This window comes from Thamnophis sirtalis, unplaced genomic scaffold (genome assembly GCF_051295495.1).
Source record: "Thamnophis sirtalis isolate CommonGarterSnake01/CBP01778 unplaced genomic scaffold, rThaSir2_p1.2 scaffold_10, whole genome shotgun sequence".
Classification (NCBI taxonomy): Eukaryota; Metazoa; Chordata; class Lepidosauria; order Squamata; family Natricidae; genus Thamnophis; species Thamnophis sirtalis.
In genome coordinates, this window is record NW_028261390.1 from 1,035,341 (window position 1) to 1,053,391 (window position 18,051).

At 42.1% G+C, this 18,051-nt stretch overlaps 1 protein-coding gene across 1 annotated transcript in view; it reads right to left on the reverse strand.

Moving 5' to 3' along the window:
• Positions 1–18,051, reverse strand: part of ZNF638 (zinc finger protein 638) — a 45,808-nt gene that overhangs the window by 27,063 nt on the left and 694 nt on the right. Inside the window, exons 2-6 of the mRNA XM_087723885.1 lie at positions 10,572–12,270; positions 7,686–7,747; positions 6,796–6,837; positions 6,056–6,339; positions 364–683 (exon numbers count right to left, since the gene is read on the reverse strand). Coding sequence (XP_087580011.1) covers positions 364–683; positions 6,056–6,339; positions 6,796–6,837; positions 7,686–7,747; positions 10,572–12,266 — 2,403 coding nt within the window. The 5' untranslated portion in view covers positions 12,267–12,270. The remainder of the gene's footprint in view (positions 1–363; positions 684–6,055; positions 6,340–6,795; positions 6,838–7,685; positions 7,748–10,571; positions 12,271–18,051) is intronic.

Here is an 18,051-nt window from a genome sequence, read left to right on the forward strand (position 1 = left end):
TTCTAAAAATCCACTGAACCTCAGAGACAATACTGATATATTTATCCCAAAGGGGCTTTTTCCAAGAGGCTACTAGTTTTTCTTTGAAGACATTTTGCTTCTCATCCAAGAAGCTTCTTCAGCTCTGACTGGATGGGGGGAATGGAAGGATTTATACTCCTTGCAGACAGCTGGTCCTTTGCACTTTTAAGAGAGACCTGGAAGTTTATCTGTGTCCTCAGGGTCACCTGAGCAGTGCAAATGGGTGCGGAGCCTTCTTGAAACTGCTAAAAGGAGTGTGTGGCTTAGAAGATGCCACTAAAACGAAGGAGACAGGGCTGTCCCAGGAAGACTAAACAGCGTAACCAAATGCGGATGACCTACCTTACTGGCCAGAATATCCGCTTCACTCACTGGTGGTGCTCCCAAAGGCAATTTCTTAGATTTCCCCTCGGCTGCGGTCTCTTCTTTGCTGGGGCCCTCAGGAGCCTCAGCAACCTTACTTTTACTATCGGAGGAGCTGTGTCGGGAATGTCCTTCTCTCTTGGACGGTTTCGGGAAAACTTTAGGATTTCCGGACTTCCCATCCTCACCATCGGGCGATGCTCTTCTGCCTCCTGAAAAGCCCTGGCCGAAGGCTTGTTTGTGAATGTGTTCAACAATGCGAGGTCCCAAACATTTCATCACCGCTTCCAAGGCCTTATCTGGGGAAGAAGAGAAAGGCAGCACAGGGCTTTTGAACCAATTTCTTTGGCCTTGTTTTATTTTAAAGGCTGGGAGACCTCAGTTGAGATGAAACAAGGGTTGTTTTAGGAACACAGGCAATTAAATCTAAACAATGTTCTTAACATCGAGGGAACAAAACATTTTTGGAATGAACATAAATTGTATTAAAGATTGGGGGGGGGGGGGACAACCCGCAAATCCCTACTCTTCCGCCCCCAAAGGTTTTTATTTTTTATTGCAAATTTTTACATAATTTATGAACAAAGTGTTGTCCAGATCTTTTCTTTCCCATCCTCTCATATACATAATCCATTTTACATATCTGTTTTCAATTTCAGCCATCTTACTCGCGTTCCATATTTTTTATCTTAAACTTATTTCTTAATACATAAACAATATCACTAATCGCTCTTAATTTCTAATCTCTCTAACATCAACTCCATCGCTAAATATGTTCTTGAATTCCCCATCCCATTCTTTAACATTTCATCTTTATCTCTTCTTTTAAATTATCTTCAAAGTTAAACCAAACTGCCATTTCACATTTAATCTCTTGGTCTATTTTGCTGTAAGCAACATACATCATCACAGTCGATTTTTACATGAAGAACATTTAACTTAATTAATTAAGGGGAACGAGCTCCCCGTGGAGATTCGAACCCTCACCACCCTCCAGGCCTTCCACAAAGCCCTTAAAACCTGGCTGTTCCGACAGGCCTGGGGCTAAAGAGCTGTTGCCCCCTCCCTCGAATGGTATGGTTGTTGTGTGCTTTTAAATTGTGTATTGTTTTGTTTGTCTTTTTATCCCTTATCTGTATCCCCTTCCCTGACTTGGATTGTGAGCCGCCCTGAGTCCCTTTCGGGGGAAAGGGCGGCATATAAATGCAATAAATTCAATTCAATTCAATTGTCTACAATTAATAATGTTGGTATAATTACCTTACATCTTAATTAACTATCCGCCATTAATAATATTAATACAATTCCCTTTAATCTCCTAGTATGTACCTTATTTCCCTAGCTCCTCCTCTTTAACCATTTTCTCTTGGTCTTTCAAAGATTCCACTTCTTATTAATTTTCTTCTTTTAATCCATTCTTAGCTTCTTTTTGCACCTTTTTTCTTTTTATAATTATTGTATCTTTTCTTCTGAACCCTTTTTCTCACTTTTAATTTTATTGTTCAGGTAGTTTCCCCCAGGGTGTTTCCTAGTCTCTTCCCAGTATTTCCCCCTTTGCTGTTTGATTGGTTCTTTTGGGGGGGGGACACTCCCCCGTCTACCCCTTTTGTGCCACTGTAATTCCCAGTGAAATCATCTGTTGTTGTTTTTTACTTTCAGTTCCTTTTTCTTCTTATTATTTTCTTGTTATTCATTTATGCTCTCTTTTACCCCCTCCTCTCCTGTTTCCTGATCTGTGTGCTCCAGCCGGATTTCTGACTTTTTATTGCCTTTTAAAGTTTCACACACATTTTTTAAAATCTCAAATAATTCATCATACATCCAAGGCTCCATATTGCCAATTTAACAAATGTAACAACATTTTTAAGACTTTGGGGTTATATAACATTTAATTAGAATTTAAAGTCCATACAATCTTTTTTTTAAAATTTTGTTTCCAATTCTAATGTCCAATTCTAATATTAGTCCAATCCAAGTTGAAAATTTATTATCTTCCACGGACAGGAAATCCACCGAGCAATGTAGAAAAACAAACACTCCTTAGCAATTCTCACAGTTCCAAATTATCTTTTCCGGTACAAGTTTCACAGCTGCACTTCCCTTTTATCTTTCACAAAGTATTGTAGTACTCTCTTCCTACTTGTGAGATGGCTCTCTCAAATCCGCAATACACTGAAACCAACTGATTGTCAAAACTGTCAAAAACACTTTAGATCCACATAAAAAGAAAAAAAAATTCCCTGGGTTCTTTCCTTTTATTATTTTTAGTTTCTCCAAATCCAATAATAAAAGCGAGAATCTTCTTGGGCTTCAGTATTTTAGCCTCCGCTTTATCCTTCTTCCTCCATGGTATTTCCAAAAGGCCACCAGTTCAGCTCCAGGACTCTTTTTAAGTCCAAATTCAAAGTTTTCTTTTACTGTGAGTTGGCCAATCACTCACCCGGTTCAAGCACTCGGTTCCAACAATGCTCCTACTCAAAAACTTAAGTCCGGTTACACCAGCTTCAGAGCGGTCACTTGGAAATGGCTGCCGCCCCCATTGTCAGTCCGAAGAATTTTCTCTGACCTACCGAGGAACTTTACGGTTCCTCTTGGTCGTCCGAGATGCCTCCCCTTCTTTCCCGTCCCTACAGAATGGTTCTTCTGAAGACCACCCAACCTCGGTTTGTCCGGCTGAATTTTTGTGGAGCTCGTCGGAGCCCACTATTTTTCCAGCAGGCCTCGCCATGATGCTTCCGGTTTCTCCCTACTCTCTGAGAAGGGGTCATTGTGAAGGATCTGGAACATGCCCAATTTGGAAAAAAAATGTGTGGGAAGGGAGGATGTAAGGAGACAGACAGTCCCACACATAACATGGCCCAGGGGTGTTCAACCAAGGCAAGACCCATGGACTTCAACCCCCAGAATTCCCCAGCCAGAGCATAACCAGCAGTGTGCACAGCAGCCTACTGGGAGCCACTGCAGCCCATGAACTATGGGGGGGGGGGGGGAATACCCACACCCCTGCCTTTGTGGACTCCCATGTAGCTTCTAAGTGATCTTCAAGAGAAGCTCTGCGTGCAGCTTACCAATGAAGGAGAGTATTTGTAACTCAGCACTGAAATGAGGGGTCCTTGGTGCTCTCTCAGCTTGGTTTTTTTCTTGCAGACATTTCATGACCCAACCAGGGAACGTCATCAGTGCCACTGATGAATGATGAAGCCACTGAGGAAGAATACACCGATGATGTTCCCTGGTTGGGTCATGAAACGTCTGCAAGAAGCAACCAAATTCAAGAAGAACCCACATTCAGCTTATTGCAGTAAGCCAAGCAAGAGGTGTATAAGGCAAGAGTTAACTCCGTTTCCTCCTTGGCCCAAATAGTTGAGTAAAAATTGAGGGATTCCAACTTGTTTGTCTACTTCCATTTACTGCCATGGTTCCGAGTCATGATCCCAACCAAGTCAGAACTCTGAGACCGGAACTCTTCTCAAAGATTCTCTTTATTGGGTATAATATCATATCAGAACCTTCAAATGTGAACCCAACTCGATCAAACCGGTTTTATACAAGGGAGACAAATGAGAAGTAATGTAAGACAAATTGTTAATATACTGGAATACTTGGGAAAGAATAATCAAATCCCTCCAGCGCTTATATTTTTGGATGCCGAGAAAGCCTTTGATCGAGTGAACTGGCAATTTTTAATGAAAATAATTCAAAAGATGCAAATAAGTGAGTACTTTTTACAATCAATTAAAGCAATATATCAGGAACAAACAGCACAAATCATAGTCAATGGAAGTTTAACAGACACATTTAAAATCAAGAAAGGTACAAGACAGGGTTGCCCCATATCCCCATTATTGTTTATTATAACCCTGGAATTATTGTTGAATAAAATATGGGGATCAGATGATTTACAGGGAATCAAGATTAGGCATCAAGAATATAGATTACGTGCATTTGCGGACAATTTGGTTATAACATTAACCCAACCACAGGAATCTAGCAAGGTTTTAATGAATATGATTAATCAATATGGCCAAGTATCTGGATTAAAAATAAATTTAGGGAAAACAAAGATGCTAGTTAAAAATATGAACACTAATCAAAGGGAAGAATTAGAAGGAATGACAGGATGTGAAATAGTTAAAAAGGTTAAATATCTAGGAATCTACATCTCAACCTCAAATGGGAAACTATATAAGTATAATTATGAGCCACTATGGTGTAGCATACAGACAGAGATGAAAAATTGGGAAAAAATTACAATTATCCTTGTTGGGAAGAATAGCAGCAGTGAAAATGAACGTTTTGCCTAAATTTTTATTTCTTTTTCAAATGATACCAATACTTAAAAAAGACCTAAATCTGCTAGAATGGCAGAAGGGCATTAACATATTTGTTTGGGCAAGGAAGAACCCGAGAATAAAACTAAAAATAATGCAAGCCCAAAATCTGAGAGGGAACTTTTATAAGATGTTTTATAGATGGCATTTAGATCCTAAAAAACTGGCTTGCATGTATCCGAATTTACAACCTAAATGCTGGAGATGCGACTGTGTTGATGCTACATATTACCATATATGGTAGACTTGTAAAAAGGTTAAAGCATTTTGGATAAAAATATGGTGGATTATGCAAAATGTTTTTTAAAAAAAGGATAAAGTTTACCCCTCAGTTATTCCTGTTAGATATAATTACTGACTTTACAGTGGTAGAGACTAACTTGATTTTGCATTTAATAACTGCTGGTGGCGCAAGACTGGAAGAAGGAAGATTTGCCTACTATTCAAGAATGGACATTAAAAGTAACAAACCTAGCAGAGATGGCTAAAATATCAGCATATCTCAAGGACCACTCAAATGAGAGATAGAAACTGGAGTGGAGACAATGGATTGACTATACTCAAAATAAATATGGGACTAAGAAATTCCAGATAGTTTATGGCTGAAGAAACAAGGAATGATATAATCTGTTTAGAGTTAGCCTAGCAAAGAGGAGTTAAAGTTCAAATGAAAGATGATACTAACTTTTCTTTTTTAAGTTTATCTTAGAATATCTTTGTTAAAGATTTATACCCTGTATTGGTTCTGGGAAGTGGGGGGGGGGGAGGTTGGGGGGGTGGCGGAGTTTGGGTCGGGAGGGCAGGGGGGGGGGGAGGAAAACATTTGTCAAAGTTTTTTTTCCCTAAAATTTTCAATAAAAAAAAAAGTGACTCCTAAATATTTCCCGTGGTTGAGCATAATTAAAAAAGTAAGAGATTCCCTGCCCCCAAGGATCACAGATCGCATTGCTGGGTAATTGGCTGGGTCTTCAGGCACTCCCCTCCTTTCTTGCTCAGCACTTGTTGAGATGACCTTGGCTCTACCAGCCTCTCTGCCTGTGTTGTGTCTAGCACATCGTAGAATAGCATTCCAAATCTCCTCTCTTCCCCAACTCTGTGGCAGCTGAGAAAGGAAAACAAAAATGCCTCGGCCAGAGTCCTTTTAAAAGTTGGCACCCTGTTTTAGTATGCAAACTGATTTGTTTTTTTTTTAAATGAATGCTCTAAACGTCTGCAGTGAAAATGACTCCCAGCGAGTGTCCCTAAACCTCTTAAGATTTAGTCCAGCCTCTGGTCCAATTCAAAAGGGGAGACATCTGACTGGCTGGAGGCAAGGAAGCCTCTATAAACCACCAGCTTACCTGGAGATCGAATATATCGTCTGGACGCCCTCTCTCTGCTGGAAGACCTTCGGAACGTCGAAATGGGGTTATAAGGTCGCCACGGAGACCTTGACCTGTGTCTGAAATTAGGCTGCGGCCGTGGACTTCGACTCCTTTGCCTGATTGACCGGTGCCTGGGACTCCTGGATCGGGACCGAGTCCGTCGTCTGGCATGCCCAGAACTGGAGCGTCTCGAACGCCTGGGACTAATGCTGGCAGAACGCCGCCTGGGTGTGCTGTCCTCATTTCTGTCGCCCTCTCGCCTGTGGACAAAGAAAGATATGCATCACCTGATGGTTCTAGTTTAACCTGAAGCTACCCTAATACAGGGAGTCCTCACTTAACACCTATCCATTCAACGACCACTTTAAATTATGTCAGTGTTGAATAACAAAACACAAGGACCTTGGAGGTCTTCTAGTCCAACCCTCTGCTCAGGCAGGAAACCCTATACCCGTGATGGCGAACCTTTTTTGGCTCCCATGCCAAAAGTGGGGGAAGTGTAGGGAGGGTCGCGCGCAGGGATGTCACACCCATAATTCTATGTGTGCCCCCTCCCCTGCTTTTGGTGCAGTTTTTTTGCCCTCCCCAGGCTCCAGAGGCTTTCTAGGAGCCTGGGGAGGGTGGAAACCCTAACCCTGTGAGTGGACGGCAAATGTAAATTTTCCAAACAAATAAACAAACACTATCACATCCCAAGAAAACATCACGTAAGCTACCTTTTTGCTGATGAATGGGATTCTGGATTCCAGTCAGGATATCTATTTCAAAAAAAAAAAAAAAAAAGCAAAAAACTATTAATACAAGAATCCTGGAAGCTTCAACATTGTTTTCAAAATGTATTACCTTGTCCCCATTTCCCCCCTTTGCCTAGCTGTGTTTCCTACAATGTTCTCGCTGCATGCATGCATGCTGAGCTTCAGAAAGCTGCAACTGCTGTTCCTAACTATTTACCCAGATCCTATACAACTGTTCAATGCTAGGTTCAGAATTTGAACTCATTCTTATTTACTGGTCTGACAGTTACAGGTCAGTATTTTGGCAAACCCCATACATCCACATTTTGCAAGGTTTGATTTAACTTCACAATACTTTTCTACTGACATAAGCATCTGGCCTGTCCGTGAACCCCCGGCTGATTTACATGTTGGCTACACTTAGTATGTGAAAATCCTGTTTTGATTTCTCCCATCTTTCTATGGCCATGAATTATCCCAAACACTGCAGAGCAGGGGTGTCCAACCTTGGCAACTTTAAGACTTGTGGACTTCAACTCCCAGCTCTGCTGGCTGAGGAACTCTGGGAGTTGAAATCCACAAGTCTTAAAGTTGCCAAGGCTGGAGGCCCCACTACAGAGGAATCCTCCTTGCTTGGGGTCATAATGTCCCATTGATCACGTGGCACAACTGCCCAAAGAATGAAACAAGCCAGATAATGCTGCAAATGTTCCGATGGATTTCATTCAAAAATAGAGCAGGAGCAATGATATAAAAGCTTCACTATATAAATTATAGTTTGCTTAATTCACGTATTAACTGAAGTGTTCGTGTTAAAAAAGATGGGGGCCCAGGGCACCCACAATTTAGAGAAATCAAATAAAAGCTCTTACTGTTGGCGTAGCTGGCGGCAGCTTTCAAGGTGTGTGGAAGAATTCTGATGCTGAAGCCAATCCTATAGAGAACAAGCAGCCAGGAGTCAGGATTAAACGATGGACTGGGGAAATCGCCAATTAATACCTTTACACCCCACCTTCGTTCCAAGAAGATACAATGAATAGATCTGTTCACCCCCCTCCACCAATTATCTTCAAAGGAACCCTGCGACTCATGCTCAGTAGTTTCTCCAAGATTCAGGAATTCTCATTTCTTCTGAGAAGGTGGGGAGGCAAAGATACCCATGTTGGAAAACCCATCCTATCCGCCTTGGCATTCCCTGCTGGTTTCAGCCTGCCAAGCATACCACAACTCAACCACATGCTGCAGAGGAAAGCGCCCTGGTGGTTTGACAAATGCATAACCTGCAATTTTATGCAGGCTGAAAAGAAATCAATGTATTAATAGAAACGCTGCAATTGCCAGAGGGAGGGGGGGAAGAGAGGAGAGGGGGAGGGAGAACAGGCACTGCTGTCCTCAGAATGAATTCTGGTCCTCTGGATAGCAGCAGCAATGCCTGGGGCTTCACAGCTGGAACAGAACTACAGGATGACTGGAAAAGTGGGGGAAATGTGGTTATTTCGAACAAACCGATGTCTTTTGGGCTACTAGGAGCACCCTATCTTGATCTGTGAAGCGCCCAGGAAACATTAGTTTCCAAGTTCCATCCTGACTATAACCAATTATTATCAATTCATCCAAATCACAAGATTTTGTGTCACAAACCTCCAGACAAAGTCCTCCTTTCTGATTTCCCCAGAACTATGGCATTTCCTTTCTGGGATCACATCCCAGAAAGGACATCCCATTTCAAGTGGCATCTCCTACCCAAATGGCGTTTATTATGAGCATCATTTCTTTTAAAAAAAGAAAGCCTCAAAAACATGCTTTGCAGGCTACCTCTTTTAAATAAACGAGACATATGATGCCCTCTTAAAATAAGCAGCAGCTTCTACCTGAATGTGGGAGAGCCAAAATAAAACCGGTAAATTCATATTGCCATTTTGGCACAGAGACCAAACAAAACATGTAGAAAGGAACTCGGGCTCTACTAGCTGTGTTTAAGACCAACAAGAACAACAAGCCACTTTCACACTCAAAGCTGACATATTCCCAACTCAATGAGCTCCAAAGAAACCTACATTAGATTTGCACCTGGTTTATTCCCAAAGATTTTGAAAGCTTTGTACTTTTGGATTAGCAGTGGGGTCTGTTTTGTAAAATCCATGCTTGTGGAAGAATTGAGCACTAACCCTGAACCTCACTGACAAATGTAAGCACATTATTAAGCCACTAAACCCAGTCGATTTACTTCAGATTATCTGAGCCCAGCCCGACACTATAAAATACATTGTACTTCAATGTATGTAGAGTTTAGGATTTGAATATCTGATAACATTTAACATGTTAAGAGTGCATCTGGCACTCTGGCTGATGAAAACGACCATCCTAGGCTGCCGAGATACTCAACTTTATATGCTGCATGTACAAATTAAAGACAAAATAAGAACTAGTGACTATGTCTATCAAATGTTTTTTAAGAATTATTTGACTCATCCTTCCAAGGTCAGTAAAACAAGGACCCAGATTGTTGGGGGGACAAGATGCTGACTCTGTAAAGTGCTTAGAGGAGGCTGTAAAGCACCGTAAAACGGTATGTAAGTCTGGGTGCTTTGGCTATTATTAAGAGGCTGAAAACACAAATTTAGAAAGAAAAACTAGAACTAAGCTTGGATTTGTCCTGTTTTGTCTAAAGAAACGGCACTATTACATTCTATTTTATTATGGTCATGTGCCAAAAATACATTCTCTTTAGTTCCTGTTTTATCCACCCCTTGAACTGCCAAGCAATGAAAAATATTGAGCCTTAATAGTGTGTTTTTTTTTTTAATGTAGCTATGCCGGAGGGCCTTGTGGAATGATATTTTACTATTATGTGTTAAGATTTATAGCTAAATGTTAAAAACTTTAACCCCAACTGCCATTTTCCTAAGCTACAGAGGTCCATGTGTCTCAACCCTCCTTCTTTTACATATCCTCCAGCTTTTTTATTCTTTTTCAATGGCGTGGGATTTCCGGAACCCTACACAGTGTTTGGTATGTGCACCTACCACAGATTTTCATACCAGGATTGTTGGGCACATTAAAATAATTTGCTTAACGAAGAACCAACACAGTAGACAGACAAACATAGGAAGATAACATTTATGTACACATTGGGATCAGTGTGTCACTGCTGTACTAAAAAGTCTCCGAGATTGGTCCAGAACATTTTAGAAGCGTATGCAAAATTACTGAAATCAGAAAATAGACAGCTCAAGACCCGCCAAATCTGAACAGATTCCAGGTGTGACCAAGATGCTCAGGATTTAACCTGGTGGAGTAAATCTTCAAATTGCTAAAACAAGTGAGCTCTAAGGCGTCATTCTCCAGACAATCTAAAATGTGTTAGGATTTCAGCTGCCATCCTCTCAAATCAAGATCTCCAAGTTTATGCTCTTTAAATAGAAGTCTAGGCATTAGCCTGGGAAGTAGCATTTTGTATTTAAACCTTGTATGGCTTAAATGGGGTAGTGTGCTGAATAAGACAAAGGGGGGGGGGAGTATGCAATCCAACAGTTTGGACAAAGCTAGTTAAATATCTAACTATTGCTGCCGCTCTTCTTTAGGAACAGACAGTAATTGAAAGACATTAGAATCAGATACTCGTCCTAACTTCCAGACATTTTAAAATGAATATAATGCATACTTGTATAAATATCCCTAAACTGACCTCCAACAGAGAGATAATATGTTCTGTACAAATTATGTAATCTGACCGAGGGGGGGGGGAGTTGACTCACCTTCAAATGTCTACATTCTACATTACATAGAGAACACATATGTGGAAATATTCTCGGAGACGCAGCATAATAATCATTCATCATTGACGGAGTTGGCAGCCTCTTCATTTTCTGGGCATCCATCTTGGGAAAAACCGGGAGCCAAGAGGCCTTCACGACCCCAAATGGAGACTTTATAGGCCCTTCCATCTCCTTCCGGAAAGGTTTCTGAGCAGGGGGGTTAGGTTCGGGGGGAGCACTGGGGCTCGGTCTGGATTCCTCATGAACCCTCCCACGGCGGTTGACACCGCCAACCATTTCAGGTGCAAAAGGAGGAGGGTGAGAAGTTGGCGGCGCCTGGTTCATAGGTGACATCATGGGCCGAGCTACCGGCGGGGGAGGCAAAGCTTGCCGGACAGGTGGGGCTGCAGGCCGAGGTAGAGGCGGTGGTGCCACAGTCGGCATGATGGCCTGGGCTGCCGGGGCTACCCCAGTTCCTGTGGAAGGGGTGCACAACCCAGACATCTTGTTAGGCGAGTCCATGGGGAAAAAAGAGGGGGAGTTCGGTGTGCTTCTTTGGAATCCCATCTGGCGGATTAATTCTTCAACGGCATTCATCTGTTTGCTGGTTATGCCGGCTGGCGGAGTCTGCTGGGTCTGGAACCCTTTCAGGGTGTCCTTAGGGGTGCTCTCAGCCCCATAGACCTTCACCTCCAGGGGACCTTCATCGTATCTGTACTTGCTCTCGTGCCCGTAGTCGATGACTTTGCCCTTGACCATGGAGCTGCGGCCATCCTCACTGCGGAAGTTCTCCTCGCTGCTCTGATGAGACAAGCTTGGCCCCTGATTACCCATTTTCCTCATGCGGATGTCCCTTAAAATCACAGGCATGTTTTCGGGGGTCAGCTGATCGTCTGGATAACGACTAAGCTCTTCCAGGTCTTCGTTGGACAATCCGAAGCTTGCCAAGATACTTGAGGCGCTCTCGTTGGTATAGCGGCTTTGAACAGTTGGGGGATAGTCTGTCATCCTTCCCGGGATGGGCTGACTCTGGCTATTATTTCCAATGGGAAACGGATTGTCCCAACGAGAACCGCATCCTTCCATCTTTTGCTGCTGCTGCTGCTGCTGCTGCTGTTGGTGCTGTTGTGGTGGTTGGTGGTGCTGCTGCTGCTGTTGGTGGTGCTGTTGTGGTTGGTGGTGCTGCTGCTGTTGGTGCAGTTGGTGGTGCTGCTGCTGGTGGTGCGGTTGGTGGTGCTGCTGCTCCATGGTCATTCTCTCTCCCGCTTGCCTTGCATCCATTCTGTGTGGAGGCCCCTGAACGTTTGGCCTTGGAAATCCTGCCCTCATTTCTGATCCCATGAACCTTTGGTTCTGCATTCCATCAGAATTAGGTGGGAGCTGCCTCTGAAGACCACCTGGTCCAGGTCCCGGCCTGTGAAAAGGCCCACGCGGGATTGGATCAGGCATCATAGGTCCCCTCGGCCTTGGCGGCATGTTTCCTCTAGGGTTAAACATGGCTAGTTTCAGGAAGGCCTCATTTAACAAAGGAGAGGAGGCTACAGAATAGTTGGAAGCAAGTGAGTTCGACTGATGAAGAGCCAACTGGGTCTTAATCTGAGCCAACAGTAAAGGAGGCAGGCCCAACAGAAAGGGGCTGACAATGGCAAGGTTCAGAGAATTCACAAGAGGTGCAACATTTTCCAAGAACACCATAAAGCTGAAAGTTAAAACACACAAAAGTTAATTATTTATTTTTTAATCTACTTTTTAAAGCGGTTTTACTGCTTTTAAGCATATTGTTGGGAAACTTTGTTTCCTTCAAAAAAAATTATTCATTCGGCAAAGTGGTTGCTTTCAGCAATTCCTGATTTGTTTACTTCTGCACTACGTACTTAAAAGTCTAAAGCTGGGTTCACACATCACAGAAACAAAATTTGTGGGCTAAAGCCCAGGGGTTGAATTCACATGACTAGTTAAGCCAAACCAAATAGGAGACATTGCAGCCACCCAGAGTCGCTTAAGATGGGAGACATATAATAAATAAACCAGCTAATACAGCCTAAAAGTCTTCATATTCAATTCAATTGAACAAAAGGTTTCAAGTGTTGCAACTTTGGTTAGTTTATTATATTCTTTCTGAATATATAGAACATTTTTTTACAATCTCATTAAAAAAAAATCGTGATACAAAAGTGTGCATATAATTGAACTTTCAATCTTCTGCATTTACTGGAAAATTATACATACAGAATTCAGTACATATGCACTAAACAACGCAGGCAGCATCAACTGAACCTTTCGGCATGACAGCAGCGGTATTCAAGCAACGGTAAGCACAGAACTATCATTCAATCATGTTATTAATTACCTGGCGGGCATTCTGAAAAAGAAAACATTTCGTGAGAGTTACTTTCCTTTTGTCGTACTGTGTTTTGTACTGAACTGGGGAAATACAGCAATACACTGAAAGTGGACACAGCAAGGAAGGGAAGCAAAGGGTTTGTTCCCATTTATGCGCCTTCTATTCTGGCATGCTTTGCTCCCCAGCAACCACCACAGTGGTTGATGGCTCAGCAGTACTGGGGAGAATTCCGCCCCCCTCCATTCTGAGATAATGCTGCAAAAAAGACACCAGCATACTGGGGGACCACTTTCCTTTCGTTCGCTGGTTTCTGGACTCTCTGATCAGCCCCGGACAGTCACTGCTACGCTTCCACCTGAAAGTCCTATGGCAGCAGCCAAACTGAAGACACCAGTTCAGCCAGAGTTATGCTGGAGGCCAATGGCTCAAGAGTAACCCTGGTTCTTGTGAACCTGAAATGGCCAAGACGGAGGCAGGCAACATAATTGCTGCTCTCTCCAAAAAGCCACAGCTAAGCAGATCACCGCTCTTTAGAAGACTATCTGGGGTACTGTTGTTGTCTAACCGTTTATTTCACTATTACAATATAATGTAATATATATCATATATGCTCTGGGTACAAGGTACTCTCTCAATTTAACAGACTGGGGCAAGAGGTGCTCAAGAAATCTGAATGCACGTAATTGATTTAATCTGTCCTCTATATCAATGTCCATAGCTTGCATAAATTAGGTCGACTATCTGGACTGCCAATAAAGGACAATATGTGTAGCTCAGGGTTGAAATGTGGGGTCCTTGGTGCTCTCTGAGCTTGTTTTCTTGCAGGCTTTTCATTGCCCTAACTAGGTAACATCATCAGTGCTAGTAAGGAGTGCACTGTCATTCCTCAACACCTGATGGGGAAGCTGACCCTGTTGGGCCCGAACACCTCCCTCTGTGACTGGATCCTGGACTTTTTGACTGGAAGACCTCAGACTGTCTGGATCATGAACAACACTTCTAACACCATCATACTGAGCACTGGAGCCCCTCAGGGCTGTGTGCTCAGTCCCCTGCTGACACACGACTGTGTAGCTCAAATCACATCATAAAGTTCGCTGATGACACGACCATGGTGGGTCTTATCAGCAAGGACATGAGACAGCATAGAGAGAGAAGTTAACGAACTGGTGTAAAGCCAACAACCTGTCTCTGAATGTAGACGAAACAAGAGAGATGGTTGTTGACTTCAGGAGGACACAACACGACTGCTTCCCGCTGAACCTCAATGGCTCCTCCGTGGAGATCGTAGAGAGCACCAAATTCCTTGGTGTTCACCTGGCAGAGAATCTCACCTGGTCCCTCAACACCGGTTCCATAACAAGGAAGGCCCAGCAGCGCCTTTACTTGCGTAGGAAACTGAGGAATGCACAGCTTTCACCACACATCCTCACAACCTTCTACAGAGGGACCATCGAGAGCACCCTGAGCAGCTGCATCACCACCTGGTGGGAATTGCACCATTTTGGATCGCAAGACCATACAGTGAATAGTGAGGACGGCAGAGAAGATCATCCGGGTTGTTCTTCCCTCTGTCATGGACATATACACCACACGCTGCATCCATAAAGCCAGAAACATTGTGGCTGACCACACACCCCCTTCATACATGCTCTTTACTTTCCTGTCATCTGGAAAAAGGTACAGAAGCATTCGGGCCTGCACAAACAGGCTGTGTAACAGTTTCTTTCCACAAGCCATCAGACTCATCAACGCAAAGAAACTGGAACCATAAATACTTGTGTATTTAGCTTGTGTATTTCTTTTTTGTGTATTTAGCTTGTGTATTTCCTTTTTTGTGTATTTGGCTTGTGTATTTTTTAACTTGTGTATTTTCTCTCTAAGTTTTTAGATTTAGAGCTATATGTAGTTCTGTGTTCTGCTTTTTATTTTTCATCTATGTTGTCTGATGTAGCACCTTGGTCCTGGGGAAACGCTGTTTCGTTTCACTGTGTACTGTACTGTACATTGTTGGAATGACAAATAAAACCTACTTGACTTGTTTGCTGTCAGTTCATTTTCTGGTGACTTGCTTGTCTGTGGGGGTGGGGTGGTCTTAAGAGATTCCTTGGTTGGGCTGTTTACGGAGGTCTTTTGGGCAGTTTCTTGTCTGGTCTGCTTTGGAAAGAACAGATTTTCACCCTAAGTTCAAAGTAAATTTTCTCTGAGGTCCAGAGAATTGAGGTTTTACTGCACTTGTCAAGATGATTAAAAACCAAACATTTGTTGTGTGAAACAGAGTTAGCAACTGGGTTACAACTTGAAAAAAAAATGGGATCACATTGAGCACAAAATAATAACATTAAAAAAGACTAATAAGAAAAAAAACCATTTACCCTCGGTCCACAATCACATAGACTTGGGGAGCAGTTCCAGAGGTCTGGGCTCATCCCACCTCTGGTCTAAATGCTCAACACTCAAAAGCACAGGAAGGTTTGTACAGATGCATTCAGTGCTTTAAATAACCTTACTACTGCAAAACATTCAGAGCCTTAAATGTCAGCTTCGGTGTTTGACACCAATACAATTACTGCAAGATGACCGTGGTATTTTGCCCCAGAGGTATACGGGTAGCTCTATTTTGAGACTTCCATGCTGCCTTAAGGATGCAGCAAGGATGTGGAGCAGGACAAAAATCTGGAAGGACTTGGGCTATTTGTGCCAAAGTCTTGGTCTGTCTTTGAATCAAATGTTGTGTTTTCCCAAGATTGTGCACCTGGAGTCAAGGCCCCGACTCCTTATAAGGGGTTGACAGTAGATCATTTCAGCTTCTGTGAGCTCCAAACCCCTTTCAGCCCACATCCCATCACCACCCCCACAAAACAGCATAGGTAGCAATTTAGAGTAATCCACTCTAAATGCAGTTCAGTTGCTCATAGGATTCAGCTCTGGCTATCAAGCTGGGTTTTTTTTTTTTAAGCAACTGAGCTTCATTCAGAACTATTTGCAAACCGTATCAGGATCTACATTCTTACAAGCCAAGCCAACTTTTCCCTGCCTCCACCCCCACCCCCTTTCCTTCTGCAACAGGCAGCAATGTCAGGTGTTCAGTAAGAGTTTGTTGGATTTCAATACAGCTCTGCGAAATAAATATTCTCCAAAAATAAGAGACAAGTACAGAACATTGACTTGTGCAAAAACATGCTGCAACTTTGATGCATTTCATAAGCAGCTCACTAAAAAGCAATAGAAAAGGGGAAGAAAACAAACATTGGCTATTGAATCACATGTTCAATGGTGTGTGGTTGATACAGATTCAAAGATATTAGTTGTCTTCTTTACATAAGTCTTTAAACAACAAATTGGAATCGGTTCTTAGCTGGTTCCACAGAAACTCCATGAACCATGGGTTAGCAAGTTCCACCTAATGAGGAAAGAAAAGGCTTTGTGTTGCTTCTGACACCTTAACCGAGCTTTGTGGAATTCTCAGAATGCTGCATCCTATTGCCATACCTCCAAATATGTCCTGGCTCAGTTACTAGTGTGCTGTTAGCTACAGAATCAGAATAAGACCACTGGTCAGGTCAGGCACAAACACAATAGAGAGCCCCCCCCCTCCCCATTTTTAATTCCCCAAGCAGAAGTGGCAAGTACAATGATAATGGTCTCTGCACCTTCTATTTGAAGCGACCGATTAAGAAGAGATTGGACAACCATTTGTCTGAAATGATAGGGTCTCCTGCTTGAACAGGGGGTTGGACTAGAAGACCACTAAGGTTTCTTCCAACTGTTATTCTCTCTTATTAACTGAAAACCAGCAAGCCACAGGCTGCTTTGGATTGCTCAGTTATTTTCCTGGCATTTGCTCAAAAATCACCTGCAATTTCCTGTCAGACTACCCACCACCAGAAAAAAAAAGCCCAGGAGGAAATTGTGACAGCAAGACAGATCCTTGCTGATGGACGGACAGAAAGAAACCTAATGCAGTTATTGAGCCTGAAAGAAAAATGTACATTCATAGAATTATAGGACTGAAAGGGACCTTAGAGGTCTTCTAGTCCAACCCCCTACCCAAGGCAGGAGTCTTTATACCATCCTGGACAAATGTCCGATCTTTTCTTGAAAACCTCCAGGGATGGAGCAAGTCTGGAAGGCCTCGTATTGGTGGATTTGGGCGCTTTTTTTGAAATGTGGGTACAAAACAAGATGGAAAAAGTGCGGTCAGGACAGGAACCATAATGCAAGGGGGGAAATAAAAAAGTATCAGCCACAAGGCAGCTGTGCGTGTGTGTACACATACACCTGGTGTGAGAACAGCCTAAGAATTACATGGGTGGAGGAATCCTTCCCCCCCCCCAAAAGCAAAAGAATCTGCATTTTTACTCCAAAAAACCCCCATTGGGGACCCTGCTGCAGCTTCCCTCTCACCAAGACTTCTCTTGCTCACAATCTGCCCAAAAGCAAATTCTGAGAGTCACACACACACACACACAAACAGACCCAACCACAAAGCCTGGTGTAAACATATTGTGTATGCATGCAGGCTTTTTTGAGGGGAGGGGGGAGGAGAGATGGTACAACCCAGGACATCCTCTCAAAAAAAGAAAAGAAAAGAAAAGAAAAAGAAAAAGAAAAGGTCCTCTCTTTTGCCCTCAGGGTCCCAAGGCTCATTTTGACAGGAAAATGGGCTGCAAATAAATTCAATCAATAATAAAGGTAATAAATAAATAAATAAATAAACACAATGTATAAAAATAATAAAATGTAAAAGATAAATGTAATAAACTAATAACTAAATAACTGTAATAAATAACTAATAAATAACAATAAAATGTAACCAATAAATAATATAATAAACTAATAACTAAATAACTAATAAATAACAGTAATAAAATGTAACAAATAAATGTAATAAATGTAATAAATAACTAATAAATAACAGTAATAAAATATAACAAATAAATGTAATAAATGTAATAAATAACTAATAAATAACTAATAAATAACAGTAATAAAATGTAACAAATAAATGTAATAAACAACTAATAAATAACTAATAAATAACTAAATAACAGTAATAAAATGTAACAAATAAATGTAATGGGGTAACAAACTAATAACTAAATAACTAATAAATAACTAAATAACTAATAAATA